The sequence below is a fragment of the Molothrus aeneus genome, unplaced genomic scaffold, assembly GCF_037042795.1.
Source record: "Molothrus aeneus isolate 106 unplaced genomic scaffold, BPBGC_Maene_1.0 scaffold_364, whole genome shotgun sequence".
NCBI lineage: Eukaryota > Metazoa > Chordata > Aves > Passeriformes > Icteridae > Molothrus > Molothrus aeneus.
Genome location: NW_027099032.1, coordinates 26,827 through 45,597, shown reverse-complemented (window position 1 = coordinate 45,597; position 18,771 = coordinate 26,827). Strand labels below are relative to the sequence as shown.

General features: G+C 42.2%; 2 protein-coding genes across 2 annotated transcripts; one reads left to right on the top strand and one right to left on the bottom strand.

Annotated features, from left to right (window-relative positions):
• The first annotated feature begins 421 nt into the window (after positions 1 to 421).
• On the top strand, positions 422 to 4,396 carry LOC136570789 (structure-specific endonuclease subunit SLX1-like). Its single transcript, XM_066571186.1, has 5 exons — positions 422 to 587; positions 1,330 to 1,381; positions 2,123 to 2,425; positions 3,046 to 3,176; positions 4,196 to 4,396. The coding sequence occupies exons 1-5, from the start codon at positions 430 to 432 to the stop codon at positions 4,311 to 4,313; spliced, it is 762 nt and encodes a 253-aa protein (XP_066427283.1). The 5' UTR covers positions 422 to 429; the 3' UTR covers positions 4,314 to 4,396.
• On the bottom strand, positions 4,328 to 18,610 carry SGF29 (SAGA complex associated factor 29). The gene is made up of 9 exons (XM_066571184.1): positions 18,482 to 18,610; positions 17,212 to 17,287; positions 17,057 to 17,129; positions 15,334 to 15,398; positions 15,052 to 15,181; positions 14,414 to 14,560; positions 9,817 to 9,852; positions 8,016 to 8,178; positions 4,328 to 5,093 (listed from the first exon to the last, which is right to left on the bottom strand). Exons 1-9 carry the CDS (start codon positions 18,554 to 18,556, stop codon positions 4,977 to 4,979), a joined length of 882 nt encoding a protein of 293 aa, XP_066427281.1. The 5' UTR covers positions 18,557 to 18,610; the 3' UTR covers positions 4,328 to 4,976.
• Positions 18,611 to 18,771: the final 161 nt, after the last annotated feature.

Here is an 18,771-nt window from a genome sequence, read left to right as displayed (position 1 = left end):
TCCTTCTCTTTAAAGCATTTTGCCGATATTTTTAACGAAGCGAAACTTTCGGAAGCTCCCGTCACGCGCCGCAATGCACTGTGGTTACTGAGGCAAAATCGCCGCCATTTTTACCGAGGCAAAACTCTTAAGGGCCTCCATTTTAGCAATGCATTGTGGGTACCGAGGCACAAACTCTTCCTTTTACCGAGGCGGAAATCAGAGCATTAAGCGACAATTTTCTCCTCTTCTTCCTCCTCCTTCTCCTCCTCCTCCTCTTTCATTTTAATGCATTTTGCCGCCGCTTTTACCGAGGCAAAGCATACCAGAAGTTTAGACCTTCGCGGTGCATTGTGGGTACCGAGGCACAAATTCTCCCCTTACCGAGGCGGAAGTTGATTCATGTTACCGGAAGTGCCCGCGGTGCATTGTGGGCCGGCGATGGCGGCGATGAGGGCGGTGTATTTGCTGCGCTCCGCCGCTCCCCGGGGCCGGTGCCGGGGCCGAACCTACGTTGGGTTCACGGTGGATCCGCGGCGGCGGCTCCGGCAGCACAACGGGGGCAGGAGGAGAGGGGGAGCCCGAAGGACGAGCGGGAGAGGGCCCTGGTGGGGGAGCCCGAGGAGTTTTGGGGGGGGTTAATGGGGATTAAATGGGAATTTGGGGTGATTTAGAGGGGATTTGGGGGGGGGGTTAATGGGATAAAAATGGGATTTAGGCGTTTCAGGGGGGATTTTGGGGGGTTTAAAGAGGATTTAGGAGGGTGTAAGGGGGATTTGGGGGGTTTAAAAGGGATTTGGGGAGGGTTTGGGGGGCTTTAAAGGGGATTTGGGGAGGGTTTGGGGGGGCTTTAAAGGGGATTTGGGGGTGGTTGGGGGGGTTTTGGGGGTTTAAGGGGAATTTAGAGGGATTGAAGAGGAATTTTGGGGGTGTTTAGGGGGATGTGGGGGTTTTAAGGGGATTTAGGAGGGATTTTGGGGAAGTTTGGGAGTTTAAAGGGATTAAAGGGGGATTTGGGGGGATTTTTGGGGGGGTTTTAGGGGGTTCTAGGGGGGTTTGGGGGAGATTTGGGGGGGCTTAAGTGATTTTGGGAGGGATTTGGGCGTTTAAAGGGATTAAAGAGGGATTTTGGGGAGTTAAGGGGAATTTTAAGGAATTTTGGGGGATTTTATGGGATTTAAGTGGGATTTGGGGGGATTCAGGGGGTATTTGGGAAAGTTAAAAGGGGATTTGGAGAATTTTTAATTAAATTAAGATAATCCGAATGATATTTTAAATTAATTTCCGTAGTTATCTTTTTAATTTTCAATGAATTTTGAGCCAATTTAACCCATTTTTCCCCAACAAAAGGGAAATGGAACTTTTCGTCCATGGCTTCCCCTCCGACGTCGCCGCCCTCAGGGTGAGCCACGCCCCTTTTAAGCCCCGCCCACCTCATTAAAATGCATTCAACCCTTCCTCCTTTAGTTTAAGCTCCTCCCACTTTCTAGACCCGCCTGTCTAAACCCCACCCACCTTACTTGGACAAATTAAAACCATCTCATTAAATTAAATTTAAGCCCCTCCCACCTTTAAAACCCCACTCATTTAAGCCCCTCCCAGTATAAACTGCTCCACCTGGAACTTAAGCCCCTCCCACTTTCTAGTCCCCATCCATTTAAGCTCCACCCACCTCATAATAATGCAAATTAATTCAATTTGAATTTAATTTAAGCCCCTCCCACCTCTTAAACCTCACCCATTGAAACCCCGCCCACATCTTTCAACCTATTGAAATAGAATTTCTTTGAATTTAAGCCCCTCCTACTTTTAAAATAATCCCTTAAGCTCCGCCCACTTAAGCCACACCCCTTAAACCTCCTTTGCACCCAATTCTATTTAAGCCCCGCCCACCAAATTAAACCCATCCCCCTTTTAAGCCCCACCCACTTCACAGCAATATTTTTTCCCGGGACACACCCACTTTAAGCCCCGCCCACAGGAACTTCTTTAGGCTCCGCCCTCTTAACCCCTACTCCCATTTTAGCCACTCCCAAGTAATTAAACTCTGCCCCTTTAAGCCCCGCCCACCTATTTAATTTAAACAAAACTCCTCCTCTTTTATTTAAATCCTACCCACTTAAGCCCCGCCCTTTTTTTCCAGTTTGAGTGGGCGTGGCAACACCCAAACTCCTCCCGATGCCTCTTGGCCCCACCCACTCGCCGCCCCCGGGAGCAGCCAATCAGCTTCGCCCTCCGCCTCTTGCCCCGCCTCCTTTTGGCCCCGCCCTGGTCCCGCCTCCCGCTGAGAATCCGTTGGCTCCGCCCACCTCGTCCCGCCCTAGAGTTGGCTCCGCCCCCTCACGTAGTGGAGGAGGAAGGGGCGGGGCTGCCACGCCTTAAAAAGAAAAAGGGGTGGAGTCAAGAGGAGGAGTTGGAGAATTGGGGGTGTGGCTTGTGTGGGGAGGTAAGGGGGCGGGGCTTAAAGGGGTGGGGCTTAAGGTGAATTAATTTTGTGGGTGGGGCTAAACATGAGTGGGGATTAATAGGGGAGGAGTTCAGAGAGGTTTAATGAGGTGGGTGGGGCTTAAAGGGGTGTGGCTTAACGCAAGCAAATAAAGTGGGCGGGTCATAAAGGGATACTTAAAAGTGGGAGGGGCTTAAGGTGGGTGTGGCTTATTGTGAGCAGTCTAAAGTGGGCTGAGCTTAAAAATGGGTGGGGCTTAACAATGAAATTAAAAGTGGGAGTAGCCTAAAGTTTAATATGGTAAAAGGGGGTGGAGCTTAAAAGGGCAGGGTTAAAAGGGGTGGGGTTTAAGGTATTTAAATTTTAGGAGCGGCCTAAAAGGGGCGTGGCCTTCAGAGGTACAAAAATTAAAATTTGGGGAATTTTTTGGGCTTAAAAATGTAAAATTATGCAAATTTTCATGTGGGCGTGGGCTGAGAGGTAGTGGGCGGGATTTGATTCCTGAATTACTAGTTTTACTTTTAAATCAATGTAATCTTTTTAAAAAATGCTAATTTATGCAAATTTTTGCCTTTTAAGCAGAAATTTCAGGGTTTTTTACGTTTCCACGCCCCTTTTAGGACCAGGCCACGCCCCTTTTGCGCTGTCCCCGCCCCGACTGCAAGATGGCCGCCCATCCCTTGTGCCTGGCCCGGCTCTTCCTGGCCCCGGAGCCGCTGCAGCTGCTGCCAGTAGGGGGCACCTGTCCCAGGTAATAAAAAAGGGGGCGGGGCTTTGGTTCTGAGGCGGGGCTTGGTTTTGAAAGGTTTTTACCTTATAAGGAAACGTTTGAAAATGGCTGCTAAGGGGTAGAGCTTGGTTTTTAGAAGGTTTTACCTTATAAGGAATGGTTCAAAATGGCTGCCAGGGGGCGGGGCTTGTTTAAAAGGATGATTTTGGTTATAATGTTCCAAGATGGCCGCCAGGGGGCGGGGCTTAATTTTTAGGGATTTTTACCTTATAATTGAAGGTTCCAAAATGGCTGCCAGGGGCGGGACTTGTTTCTAAAGGAGTTTTACCCTATAAGGAAATTATCTAAGATGGCTGCTAGGGGGCGGGGCTCTATTTCTAAGCTGTTTTGTCCTTATATGGAATGGTTCCAAGATGGCTGCCAGGGGGTGGGGTTTGTTTCTAAGCTGTTTTTTCCTTATAAGGAAAAATCATAAGATGGCTGCCAAGGGGCGGGATTTCCTTCTAGGAGTTTTTCCTTATAAGGAAAGGATTCAAGATGGCTGCCAGGGGGGGTGGGGTTTGTTTCTTAGGGAGATTTACCTAATAAGGAAAAGTGCAAAGATGGCTGCCAGTGGGAGGAGTCTCTTGTTAGGGGGCGGGGCTTGTTGCTAAGGGCTCCTTACACCATAAGTCTGTGAGTGGTTGCTAAGGGGCGGGGCTTGTTTTAAAACTCATTTTCCTTATAAGGAAAGGCTTCAAACTGGTGAAATGGGGGCGGAGCTCCATACTAGGAAGTAAAAGGGGCGGATCCTGTTGCTAGGGGAGCATTTTCCTTATAAGGAAAGACTTCAAAATGGTGGGTAGGGGGTGGGGCTTGTTGCTAGGGTGAAGCCGGGGTGGAGCCTGTTGCTAGGGGAGCATTTTCCATATAAGGAAAGGGTTTAAGTGGTTGCTAAGGGGCGGAGCTTGTTGAGATGGAAGGATTTTCCTTATAAGGAACCCTGATGTGGGCGGGGCTTGTCTAAAGGGGGCGTGTCCTCATGCTGACCTCACCCCCAGGTGCCACACCCACCTCCTGTGGGGAGATCTGATTCGTCGCTGCCGGGGAGAGGCGGAGCCTGAAGAAGAGTGGGCGGAGCCTGATGACATAATCATTCCAAGCTCTGCCCCCACATGAAGCCACGCCCATAATGGGGTTTTAACAGTTTAAATGTATTTATTTGTAATTAACTTATTTTTATAATAAAATTCGTTGATTAATTTATTGTTTATTTAATAGGGTGTGGCTTTGTTAGGCCACACCCCTATGATGTCATTTCCTGTTGCCCTTCCCCCTTTTGGCCGCCATTTTTGTAATCAAATTCCCATTTTTTACCCTTTTTTTTTTACCCTTTTTTCCCTGTTTTTTCATCAGTTACTTTTTTTTGGGCGTCCTTCAAACGCTCCCAAAAAATTTTAGAATTTTTTCCCCAAATTTTGGGACATTTTTTCCCATTTTGACCAGAAAAATCCCACATTTCCACCCCAAAATTCCCAATTATTGTCCTTTAAAAAAACCAAAATTTCCCCAAAAATATTTTAAATTTGCCAAAAAAATCCCATTTTTTTCCACCCAAAATATCCCAAAATTTTCACATAAAAATCCCAATTTTCCCCAAAAAATCCCAATTTTTTCTCTATGAAAACCTCCATTTTCCTTCTAAAATACTTAATTTACCAAAAAAAATTCCAGTTTCGCCCCAGAAAATTCTCATTTTTTACTCATAAAAATCCCATTTTCCCCTCCCCCCCCTATTTCCAGGCCACTCTTTCTGAATTTTGGGTCGTTTTTCCCCAAATTTCACTTTTTTTTGGTCTCTTTGCAGGCCACCACGTAGCGCTGGGCCACGTTCAGGGGTGGGGAGTAACCGTCGGCGTAGGAGGTGTCCTCGAAAAGCACCGAATAATCATCCTGGGGCTGGGAAAGTTTGGAAAAAATGCAAAGTTTTTGGGAAAAAAGAAGAATTAGAAACAAGCCACGCCTAGAAATTACCCCCTTATATGGTAACTGGTCCATAGCAACAAGCCCCGCCCCTTAGCAACCCCCTTATAAGGTAATGGCGGCCTTACCAACCCCCCTTATATGGTAATGGTGTTCCTTGGCAACAAGCCACGCCCCTTAGCAACACCTCAGAAAGCAAGACCTCAGCATTTCCCTTATATGGTAATGCCACCCTAGCAACAAGCCACACCCCTCAGCAACCCCTTATATGGCAACACTACCCTAGTAACAAGCCACACCCCTTAGCAACCCCTTAAAACACCTTAGCATTTTTTTTATATGGCAACACTTCCCTAGTAACAAGCCACGCCCCTTGACAACCCCTCATAAAGCAATGCTTTGGCATTTCCCTTTTATGGTAATACCTCCCTTAGCAACAAGCCCCTCCCCTTAGCAACCCCTCATAAAGCATTACGGAAACATTTACCATATATGGTAACCCTTCCCTAACAACAAGCCCCGCCCCTTAGCAACCCAGCTCCCACAGGGCCCCCTTGTGGCCGCCTCCATTTTTAACCAAAAATCCTCATTTTTGAGGGGATTTTTGGGGCGATTTCGGCCGGTTTTGGGTCAGACTCATGCGCTGGGGCGGGGTGTGGATGAGGGCAACATAGATGGCAATGTCTCTCCTTAGCAACAAGCCACGCCCCCTAACAACTTAATATGGCAATGCCTTGCCTAAGCAACAAGCCCCGCCCCTTAACCCCTCACAAAGCAATGCTTTGGCGTTTTCCTTATATGGAAACGTCACCCTAGCAACAAGCCCCGCCCCTTAGCAACGCCACATAAAGCACTACCTCAACATTTGCCTTATATGGGAATACCACCCTAGCAACAAGCCACGCCCCTTAGCAATGCCTCTCCTTAGCAACAAGCCACGCCCCTTAGCAACCCCTCAGAAGGCGTTACCTCAGCATTTTCCTTATATGGCAATATCACCCTTAGCAACAAGCCACGCCCCTTAGCAACCCCTCAGAAGGCATTACCTCAACATTTTCCTTATATGGCAATACCACCCTAGCAACAAGCCCCGCCCCTTAGCAACCCCTCAGAAGGCATTACCTCAGCATTTTCTTTATATGGCAACACCTCCCTAACAACAAGCCACACCCCTTAGCAACCCCTCAGAAGGCATTACCTCAGCATTTTCCTTATATGGCAATACCACCCTAGCAACAAGCCCCGCCCCTTAGCAACCCCTCAGAAAGCATTACCTGACCACTTTCCTTATATGGCAACGCCTCCCTAACAACAAGCCCCGCCCCTTAGCAACCCAGCTCCCACAGGGCCCCCTTGTGGCCGCCTCCATTTTTAACCAAAAATCCTCATTTTTGAGGGGATTTTTGGGGCGATTTCGGCCGGTTTTGGGTCAGACTCATGCGCTGGGGCGGGGTGTGGATGAGGGCAACATAGATGGCAATGTCTCTCCTTAGCAACAAGCCACGCCCCCTAACAACTTAATATGGCAATGCCTTGCCTAAGCAACAAGCCCCGCCCCTTAACCCCTCACAAAGCAATACTTTGGCGTTTTCCTTATATGGAAACGTCACCCTAGCAACAAGCCCCGCCCCTTAGCAACGCCACATAAAGCACTACCTCAACATTTGCCTTATATGGGAATACCACCCTAGCAACAAGCCACGCCCCTTAGCAATGCCTCTCCTTAGCAACAAGCCACGCCCCTTAGCAACCCCTCAGAAGGCGTTACCTCAGCATTTTAATTATATGGCAATATCACCCTTAGCAACAAGCCACGCCCCTTAGCAACCCCTCAGAAGGCATTACCTCAACATTTTCCTTATATGGCAACACCTCCCTAGCAACAAGCCACACCCCTTAGCAATCCCTCAGAAGGCATTACTTCACCAATTTCCTTATATGGCAATACCACCCTAGCAACAAGCCACGCCCCTTAGCAACCCAGCTCCCACAGGGCCCCCTTGTGGCCGCCTCCATTTTTAACCAAAAATCCTCATTTTTGAGGGGATTTTTGGGGCGATTTCGGCCGGTTTTGGGTCAGACTCATGCGCTGGGGCGGGGCGTGGATGAGGGCAACATAGATGGCAATGTCTCTCCTTAGCAACAAGCCACGCCCCCTAACAACTTAATATGGCAATGCCTTGCCTAAGCAACAAGCCCCGCCCCTTAACCCCTCACAAAGCAATGCTTTGGCGTTTTCCTTATATGGAAACGTCACCCTAGCGACAAGCCCCGCCCCTTAGCAACGCCACTTAAAGCACCACCTCAACATTTGCCTTATATGGGAATATCATCCTTAGCAACAAGCCACACCCCTTAGCAACCCCTCATAGCAATGCCTCTCCTTAGTAACAAGCCCCGCCCCTTAGCAACCCCTCAGAAGGTATTACCTCAACATTTTCCTTATATGGCAATACCACCCTAGCAACAAGCCACGCCCCTTAGCAACCCCTCAGAAGGCATTACCTCAGCATTTTCCTTATATGGCAATACCACCCTAGCAACAAGCCACGCCCCTTAGCAACCCCTCAGAAGGCATTACCTCAACATTTTCCTTATATGGCAACACCTCCCTAGCAACAAGCCACACCCCTTAGCAATCCCTCAGAAGGCATTACTTCACCAATTTCCTTATATGGCAATACCACCCTAGCAACAAGCCGCGCCCCTTAGCAACCCCTCAGAAGACATTACCTCAGCATTTTCCTTATATGGCAACACCTCCCTAACAACAAGCCCCGCCCCTTAGCAACCCAGCTCCCACAGGGCCCCCTTGTGGCCGCCTCCATTTTTAACCAAAAATCCTCATTTTTGAGGGGATTTTTGGGGCGATTTCGGCCGATTTTGGGTCAGACTCACGCGCTGGGGCGGGGCGTGGATGAGGGCCCGGTAGAAGCAGGTGGTTTGGGGGTACAGGGCCAGCACCAGCTGATCCTTGTGGAACAGAGCCTCAGGATCCGTCTCGGGGTTGGTTTTCCATTGGGGCAGGGGGATGATGCGGCGGCGGCTCAGGGTGTGGCGCCTTTTTGGGGAGAAAAAAGAGGATTTTGGGGAAATAGTTGGGGAGGAAATGGGATTTTTATAGGGAAAATTGGGAGTTTTTGGAAGGAAAAATGGGATTTCCCATTGGGAAAAAAATAGAATTATTTTTGGAAAAAATGGGGAAAAAAGGGAATTTTAGGGGGAAAATTAGGGGAAATTTGGGGGAACTTTTGGGTTTTTATGGGAGAAAATTGGGATTTTTATTGGGGAAAAACGGGGATTTCTTGGGGAGAAAACTTGGGGGAAAAATTGGGAATTTCTGGAAGAAAAAATGGGAATTTTATGGAGAAAAGATGGGATTTTTTTAGGGGAAATTTGGGATTTTTAAGGGAGAAAATTTGGGATTTTAGGAGTAAATTGAGGTTTTTATTTTGGGAAAAAAGGGGTTTTTTGGAGAAAATTTGGGATTTTTAGGGGAAATTTTGGGGAAATTTGTGATTTTTATGGGAGAAAATTTGGGATTTTAACAGGGTTAAGAGGGATTTTTATGGGAGAAAATTTGGATTTTTTATGAGAAAAAATTGGGATTTTTATGGGAGAAAATTTGGGATTTTTGTGGGAGAAAATTTGGGATTTTTATGGGAGAAAATTTGGGATTTTTAGGGGTAAATTGAGATTTTTATTGGGGAAAAAACTTGGGGAGAAAATGGGATTTTATGGGGGAAAAATTGGGAATTTTTGGAAGAAAAAAATGGGAAAAAATGGGATTTTTTTAGGGGAAATTGGGGGAAAATTGGGATTTTTATGGGAAAAATTGGGGATTTTTATAGGAGGAAATTTGGGATTTTTATCGGAGAAAATTTGGGATTTTTGTGGGAAAAATTGGGATTTTTATGGAAGAAAATATTGGGTTTTTTATGGGAAAAATTGGGATTTTTATGGGAGAAAATTTGGGATTTTTATGGGGTAAAACTTGGGATTTTTTATTTGGGGAAATGAGGGAAAAATTGGGATTTTTATGAGGAAAAAACTGGGGAAAAATTGGGACTTTTGGTAGAAAATGAGGAATTATTTGGGGAAAAATTGGGGATTTTGAGGGGGAAAAATTTTGATTTTTTTGCAGAAATTTTGGGATTTTTATGATGGAAAATATGGAAAAAATGAGGGGAAATTTGGGTTTATGGCATAAAAAAATGGGATTTTTAGGAAGAAAAAATGAGGGAAAATTGGAATTTTTAGGGGAAAAAGGGGAGATTTTTAAAGGGAAGAAATTGGATTTTTATGAGGAAAAATGGGAGAAAAACTGGAATTTTGGGGGGAATTTGGGATTTTATAGGGTAAAATTTGGGATTTTAGGAGGTAAAATTGGGATTTTTAATGGGATAAAATTTGGGAGAAAATGGGATTTTTATGGGGGAAAGTTTGGGATTTTTGGGACAAAAAAGGGGGAGAAAAATTGGGATTTTTGTTAAGAAAAAATAGATTTTTTTAGGGAGAAAAATTGGGATTTTTGGGGGAGAAAATTTGGTTTTTTGCAGAAAAAAATTGTAATTTTTATGGGGAAAAAATGGGGAAAATTTTGGGTTTTATTGAGAAAAATTTGGGGGTTTTTTTGAGGTTTTTTTGAGGGGATTTTGGGGCATTTAACCCAAATTTGGGGATTTTTTTCCTCACTCACTCTTTGCCTTCCTCATCGATGTCGTCGACTTCGTACCTGAGGGGAAAAAACCAAAAATCCCAACTCAGAACCAAAAAACTGAGGCAAAAAAGGGAAAATTTACCCTAAAATTGGAATTTTCAGCCCAAAAATGGGAATTTTACCTCAAAAATTCGAATTTTACCCCAAAAATTGGAATTTTTACCTCAAAAATTGGGATTTTACCTTAAAAATTGGATTTTTCAGCCAAAATTGCAATTTTCGCCCAAAAATTGGAATTTTCCCTCAAAAAATTGGGATTTTATCTCAAAAATGGGAATTTTACCTCAAAAATTGGAATTTTACCCCCAAAAATTGGAATTTTACCTCAAAAACTGGAATTTTTATCTCAAAAATTGGAATTTTTACCTCAAAAATTCGAATTTTACCCCAAAAATTGAAGTTTTACCCCAAAAATTGGAATTTTACCTCAAAAAATGGATTTTTTACCTCAAAAATTGGGATTTTTCCTTAAAAATTGGATTTTTTACCTAAAAACTTGGATTTTTCAGCCAAAATTGGAATTTTACCCCAAAAACTGGAATTTTACCTCAAAAATTGGAATTTTCAGCCCAAAAATTGGAATTTTCCCTCAAAAAAATTGGAATTTTAACCCCAAAATTGGAATTTTACCTCAAAAACTGGAATTTTCAGCCCAAAATTTGGAGTTTTACCCCAAAAATTGAAATTTTACCTCAAAAATTGGAATTTTTACCTTAAAAATTGAAATTTCACCTCAAAAATTGGAATTTTTACCTCAAAAACTGGAATTTTCAGCCAAAATTGGGATTTTATCCTAAAAATTGGAATTTTTACCTCAAAAATTGGTGTTTGACCCCAAAAATTGGAATTTTACCTCAAAAACTGGAATTTTCAGCCCAAAATTTGGAATTTTACCTCAAAAATTGGGATTTTTACCTTAAAAATTGGAATTTTACCTCAAAAATTGGATTTTTCAGCCAAAATTGGAATTTTACCCCAAAAATTGGAATTCTTACCCCAAAAATTGGGATTTTACCTCAAAAATTGGAATTTTTAGCCCAAAAATTGGAATTTTAACTCAAAAAATGCAAAATTTAAATCAAAAATGCAACTTTTGAGCCAAATAAATCAAATTTTAAGCACAAAATTGGGAAATCTGGCCTGAAAAAGCAAAATTTGAATGGAAAAAGAGAATTTTGGCCCCAAAAAAGTTGATTTTTGAGGCTAAAAAAAAAAGGGAATTTTGGCCTGAAAAATTGAATTATGAGGGAAAAAATTGGGAATTTTGGCCTGAAAATGGGAATTTTGAGCCCAAAAACTGTGAATTTTGAGCCCCAAGAAGCGAATCTTGAAGAAAACCAGGTCAATTTTGAGGCAAAACCTTGATTTTTGAGCCAAAAAATGCAAATTTTGAGCCCAAAAATGAGTATTTTTAACAATAAAATGAATTTTGAGCCCAAAAAAGTGAATTTTGGCCAGAAAAAGTCAATTTGGAGCCAAATAAAGCAAATTTTGACCAAAAAAATATCGATTTTTAACCAAATAAAGAGAATTTTGGCCTGAAAAGTCCAATTTTGAGCCAAATAAAGCAAATTTTGAGCCCAAAAATTGAATTTTTAACCAAATAAAGAGAATTTTGGCCTGAAAATTTTGAACTTTGGGGTGGAAAAAATTCAATTTTGACGGCAAAAATTGTGAATTTTGAGCCCCAAAAATTGTGAATTTTTAGCAATAAAAGTGAATTTTCAGTCCAAAAAAGCCAATTTTGGCCTGAAAATTCAATTGTTCAGCAAAATAAATCAAATTTAGCCCAGCAAAATTTGAATTTTGGGCTGAAAATTTGAATTTTCGGGGCAGAAAAAATTCAATTTGAACAGCAAAAATTCCCATTTTCGGGCCAAGGGAAGCGGATTTTGAGGGCCAGGATGGGATTTTTGGGCTGAAAAAAGGGGATTTTGGGTTTTTCACATGAATTTTGGCCAGAAAAGTGAATTTGGAACCAAATAAAGAGAATTTTGGCCTGAAAAAGCCAATTTTGAGTTAAATAAAGTGAATTTTGGCCAGAAAAATCAATTTGGAGCCAAATAAAGCAAATTTTAAGGCCAAAAATGGGTATTTTTAGCAAGAAAGTGAATTTTCAGAGCAAAAAAGGAAATTTTGGCCTGAAAAAGTCATTTTTGACCTAAAGAAGGTGAATTTTGGCCTGAAAAATTCAATTTTTAACCAAATAAAGAGAATTTTGGCCCGAAAAAGCCAATTTTGAGTTAAATAAAGAGAATTTTGCCCAGAAAAGTCAATTTGGAGCCAAATAAAGCAAATTTTGACCAAAAAAATTCAATTTTTTACCAAATAAAGAGAATTTTGTCCTGAAAAACTCAATTTTCATGCAAATAAAGCAAATTTTAAGGCCAAAAATGGGTATTTTTAGCAAGAAAGTGAATTTTCAGAGCAAAAAAGGAAATTTTGGCCTGAAAAAGTCAATTTTTAACCAAATAAAGAGAATTTTGGCCCGAAAAAGCCAATTTTGAGTTAAATAAAGAAAATTTTGAGCAGAAAAGTCAATTTGGAGCCAAATAAAGAGAAGTTTGGCAAAAAAATTCGATTTTTCACCAAATAAAGAGAATTTTGGCCAGAAAATTCAATTTGGAGCCCAATAAAGCAAATTTTTGTCTGAAAAAGTCAATTTTTAACCAAATAAAGAGAATTTTGGCCTGAAAAATTTGAACTTTGGGCTGAAAATTTGAATTTCGGGGCAGAAAAAATTCCATTTTAACATCAAAAATTCCCATTTTGGGGCCAAAGGAAGCGGATTTTGAGGGCCAGGATGGGATTTTTGGGTTGAAAAAAGGGGATTTTGGGTTTTTCACATGAATTTTGGCCAGAAAAGTGAATTTGGAACCAAATAAAGAGAATTTTGGCCTGAAAAAGCCAATTTTGAGTTAAATAAAGTGAATTTTGGCCAGAAAAAGTCAATTTGGAGCCAAATAAAGCGAATTTTGACCAAAAAATTTCAATTTTTAACCAAATAAAGAGAATTTTGAGCAGAAAAAGCCAAATTTCATGTAAACGAAGCCGATTTGGACCAAAAAAATTTGAATTTTGGGCTGAAAATTCGAATTTTTGGGGTGGAAAAAATTCAATTTTGACGGCAAAAATTGTGAATTTTGAGCCCCAAAAATGTGAATTTTTACCAATAAAAGTGAATTTTCAGTCCAAAAAAGCCAATTTTGGCCTGAAAATTCAATTGTTCAGCAAAATAAATCAAATTTAGCCCAGCAAAATTTGAATTTTGGGCTGAAAATTTGAATTTCGGGGCAGAAAAAATTCCATTTTAACATCAAAAATTCCCATTTTCGGGCCAAGGGAAGCGGATTTTGAGGGCCAGGATGGGATTTTTGGGTTGAGAAAAGGGGATTTTGGGTTTTTCACATGAATTTTGGCCAGAAAAGTGAATTTGGAACCAAATAAAGAGAATTTTGGCCTGAAAAAGCCAATTTTGAGTTAAATAAAGTGAATTTTGGCCAAAAAAAGTGAATTTTGGCAAGAAAAATCAATTTAGAGCCAAATAAAGCAAATTTTAAGGCCAAAAATGGGTATTTTTACCAATAAAGTGAATTTTCAGAGCAAAAAAGGAAATTTTGGCCTGAAAAAGTCATTTTTGACCTAAAGAAGGTGAATTTTGCCAGAAAAATTCAATTTGGAGCCAAATAAAGCAAATTTTGACCCCAAAAATTCAATTTTTAACCAAATAAAGAGAATTTTGAGCAGAAAAAGTCAAATTTTCATGTAAACGAAGCCGATTTGGACCAAAAAAATTTGAATTTTGGGCTGAAAATTTGAATTTCGGGGCAGAAAAAATTCCATTTTAACATCAAAAATTCCCATTTTGGGGCCAAAGGAAGCGGATTTTGAGGGCCAGGATGGGATTTTTGGGCTGAAAAAGGGGGATTTTGGGTTCCTCACATAAAGTGAATTTTGGCCAAATAAAGAGAATTTTGTCCTGAAAAACTCAAATTTGAGCCAAATAAAGCAAATTTTGAGCCCAAAAATTGAATTTTTAACCAAATAAAGAGAATTTTGGCCAGAAAAATCAAATTTGAGTCAAGTAAAGTAAATTTTGACCAAAAAACTTTGACTTTTGGGCTGAAAATTTGAATTTCGGGACAGAAAAAATTCCATTTTAACATCAAAAATTCCCATTTTGGGGCCAAAGGAAGCGGATTTTGAGGGCCAGGATGGGATTTTTGGGCTGAAAAAGGGGGATTTTGGGTTCCTCACATAAAGTGAATTTTGGCCAAATAAAGAGAATTTTGTCCTGAAAAACTCAAATTTGAGCCAAATAAAGCAAATTTTGAGCCCAAAAATTGAATTTTTAACCAAATAAAGAGAATTTTGGCCAGAAAAATCAAATTTGAGTCAAGTAAGGTAAATTTTGACCAAAAAACTTTGACCTTTGGGCTGAAAATTTGAATTTCGGGGCAGAAAAAATTCCATTTTAACATCAAAAATTCCCATTTTTGGGTGAAACGAAGCGGATTTTGAGGGCCAGGATGGGATTTTTGGGTTGAGAAAAGGGGATTTGGGGTTTTTGACGCACTTGTTGGCGGCGTGGCTGTAGCTGACGACCTCGGCCAGGATCCACTGCTCGTCCCCCTCCAGCGCCTTCACCCTGGCGGCCACTTTGTCCCCAGGCTTGGCCACGTAATCGCCGGCGGCCGGCACCGCCCCGCACAGGGGAGGGGGTCTGGAGCACAAAGAGCAAGCAGGGCTTTGTTACACCCCCAAATTCCCAGGTTTTTACCCCAAAATTCAGCCCGGAAATGGGAGAAAAAGCGGAGGAAATCGGGTGGAAAAGGCGGGGTTTTTGGGGGGGAGTTTGTTCAAAATTGCATCAAATTCCTCAAAAATGTTGATTTTTTTTCAGGTGGAAATTTCCCCAAAATTCCCTCAAATTTGCTAAAAATTTCAATTTTTTTCTCCTGAAAATACCCCAAAATTCCCCATAAAAATTCCTAAAAATTCCCCAAAAATCCCGATTTTTTTCACCTGAAAATTTCCCATAAAACATCTCAAAAATTTCCCATAAAAGTCCCTTAAGTTCCCCATAAAAATTCCTAAAAAATTCCATTTTTTTTCTCCTGAAAATACCCCCAAATTCCCACTTTTCCCCCCCAAATCCCTCATTATTCCCCAAAATTCCCTTTTTTTTCCTAATTTTTCCCCATTTTTCCTCACTTTTCTCCAGGCTTCCCGATCCACAGCGGCAGCGTCATGGCCGACTGCTGCAGCAGCGTCATCAGCACCCCCCTCCTCATCGTCTTCCTGGGCGGCTCCGCCTCGCTGTAAATCCCGGCGATTTTTGCCGCTGGAATTATAAAAATTTTTAAAAACCCAAATTCCTTAAAAATTTGAGGGATTTGGGTGAAATTTTAAGGGATTTGAAGGGGTTTGAGGCGTTTCCCGCCTTTTTTCCGGCCGTGAGGGGAGCGGCACCGCGGCGCCCCCTGGCGGCCGTACCGATGCGGCGCTCCTCGAGCAGGGATTTGATCTCGGCGATTTTATCCAGAGCTCTGCGGAGAACGCTGAAAAATGAGGGGAAAAAAAGTAAAAATTTGGAATAAAAGTGGAGTTTGGAAGGTGGGAAGGGGTGAGGAAGGGAAAAGGGAGGGATTTTGGGGGAAAAAATGGGGTTTTTGGGGAAAAGGGGAGGAGGGGGGGGTGGGAAATGGGGGGTTTAGGGAAAATTAGGAGGGAATTGTGAGGGAAAAATCTGAGGGGAAAAAGGAAAATTAGCGGGGAAACAGCAGAAATCTGAGGGGAAAAGGGGGAAATCTGAGGGGAAAAGTGGGAATTTAAAGGAATAAAGTGGGAATATGAAGGGAAAAGTGGGAATCCGAGGGGAAAAGCAAGAATCTGAGGGAAAAAGTAGAAATTAGAAGGGAAACAGAAGAAATCTGAGGAGCAAAAGTGGAAATCTGAGGGCAAAAAGTCAGAATCTGAGGGGGAAAATGGGAATTTGATAGGAAAAGTGGGAATCTCAGGGGGAAAGGTGGGAATTTGATAGGAAAAGTGGGAATCTGAGGGAATAAAGGGGAAATTAGCAGGGAAACAACAGAAATCTGAGGGGAAAACCAGGAAATCTGAGGGAGAAAAGTGGGAATTTGAAGGAATAAAGTGGGAATTTGAAGGGAAAAGTGGGAATCCGAGGGGAAAAGCAGAAATCTGAGGGAAAATAGGGGAAATCTGAGGGAAAAAAGTAGAAATTAGAAGGGAAACAGAAGAAATCTGAGGAGGGAAAGTGGAAATCTGAGGGTGAAAAGTGGGAATTTGAAGGGATAAGGTGGGAATTTGAGAGAAAAAGCAGAAATTGGAGGTGGAAAAAAATCTGAGGGCAAAAAGTCAGAATCTGAGGGGGGAAATGGGAATTTGGTAGGAAAATTGGGAATCTGAGGGGGAAAAGTGGGAATTTAAAGGAATAAAGTGGGAATTTGAAGGGAAAAGTGGAAATCTGAGGGGAAAAAGTGGGAATCCGAGGGAAAAAATGTAAATTTGAGGGGGAAAAGTGGGAATTTGAAGGAATAAAGTGGGAATTTGAAGGGAAAAGTGGGAAACCGAGAGGGAAAAACAGAAATCTGAAGGAAAAAAGTGGAAATTAGCAGGGAAACAGCAGAAATCTGAAGGGAAAAGAGGAAATCTGAGGGATAAATGTGGGAATTTGAAGGAATAAAGTGGGAATTTCAAGGGAAAAGTGGGAATCTTAAAGGAAAAAGAGGAAATCTGAGAAGGAAATATGAAAATCTGAGGGAGAAAAGTGGGAATCTGAGAGGGAAAAACAGAAATCTGAGGGGGAAAAGTGGAAATTAGCAGGGAAAGAGCAGAAATCTGAGGGACAAAAGTGGGAATTTGAAGGGAAAAAGTAGGAATTTGAGAGAAAAAGCAGAAATTGGAAGTGAAAAATATCTGTGAGCAAAAGGTGGGAAATGTGAGAGAAAAAAGTGGGAATCAGAGAAAAAAGTGGAAATCTGAGGGGCAAAAGTAGAAATTTGAAGGGAAAATCACAAATCTGAGGGGGATAAGCAGAAATCTGAGGGGGAAAAAAGAGGAAATCTGAGGGGAAAAATGGGAATTTGAGGAAAAAAAGTTGGAATTTGAAGGGATAAAGTGGAAATCTGAAGGGATAAAGTAGAAATTGGAGGAATTTGAGGTTTTTTGGGTTTAAAAATGGGAATTCTGGACTCACTTGCACTCGGCCTCAGCATCTGCCTTGGCTGTGGTGTAGAGCCCTCGGAGCTTGGTGCGGTAATAGGGGGAAACTGAAGAGGATTTTGGGGGTCAAAATGACCAAAAAAACCCCAAATCCCCCCAAAATTCCCTCTAAATCCCAGAATTTGTTACTTTTGTTCTCTGTCTGCATCCGCTCGTGAGTCTTCTGGATGTTTACCAGGTTGTGCTCGCTGCGGGAGCGTTCCTCCTGAGGGGAAAGATGGGAAAAAAATGGAGAAAATTGGGTAAAAAGGGGAGAAATGAGGAAAAAAGAGGGAAAATTGGGGAAAAAGAGGGAAAAATAGGGAAAAAAGGGGGAAAATCAGGGGAAAAAGGAGAGGAAAAGGGGTGAAAATGAGGAAAAAAGGAGGGAAAAGAGGACGTTTGGGTTAATAAAGGGGGATTTATGAGGGAAAGATTGGGAAATTTGGGGGTTGGAGTTAATAAATAGAGATTTATGAGGGAAAAAATAGGGATTTTGAGGGGTAAGAATTAATAAGCAAAAAGTTTTGAGGGAAAAATGACGGATTTTGGGGGTTGGAGTTAATAAATAGAGATTTATGAGGGAAAAAATGGGGGAGTTTGGAGATTGGAGTTTATAAATGGAGATTTTTGAGGGGAAAATGTGGGGTTTTTAGGGGTTAAAGTTAATAAAGAGAAATTTTGACGGAAAAAAACTGAGAAAAATTGGGGATTTTACATAAAAAAAGAGGATTGGGGGTGGGAATGTGGAATTTGAGTCAATTAAGAGGGATTTGGGATAGAAGCAGGTGATTTGGGGGCAAAAATGTTCAATTTTAGGGTAAAATCAGTCGACTTGAGAGTAAAATTTGTGAATTTGGTATAAAATGGGCCATTTTGCAATAGGAATGGGCAGTTTTACAGTAAAATAGGTGATGTTAGATCTATATATACTCGATTTTTGGAAAAATGAATGCTTTAGGGTTAAAAATTGGTGGGTTTGTGAGGGGAAACTGGAGATTTTGAGGGGAAACGGGGGATTTGTGAGGGGAAAATGCAAATTTGCGAGGGGAAAATGCAAATCTGTGAGGGGAAAATGCAAATTTGTGAGGAGATATGAGGGAGAAACAGGAGGTCCGTGAGGGGAAAGAGGTGATTTTGGGGTGAAATAGGTGATTTTTGGGATCCGTGAGAGAAAACAGGTGATTTTGGGGTAAACCGGGTGATTTTTGGGATCTGTGAGAGAAAAGAGGCGATTTTGGGGTGAAATGGGTGATTTTGGAGGTCCGTGAGGGGAAACGGGAGGGAAATAACGGGACCGGTGAGGAGAAATCGGGGAAAAGTGCAGCAAACGGGGATCGGGGATGGAAAACGGGGGATGCTAAGGAGGAAAGAGAAATCCTTAAAGAAAATTGGAAGATCCTAAAAGAAATTCCGGTACCTGCGTCTGTTTAATGAGCTGGTGCAGCTCCCCCAACAGCTCCGCGATGCGGGAATCGGCCGAGACCAGCGCCATGACGGGAGAATGGAATAGGGATGGGAGGGGCAAAATGGCGGCGGCTCCTGAGGGAGGGGCGGGAGGGAGGGGGGCGGGACAAAATGGCGGCACCGCCTCAGAGCGGTCACAAACCACGCCCACATAACACCATATATGGTTAAAGACACGCCTATTTTTCCTTATATGGCATAAGCAATATTCCTTATATGGATTCGCTCGTGACAAAGCCACGC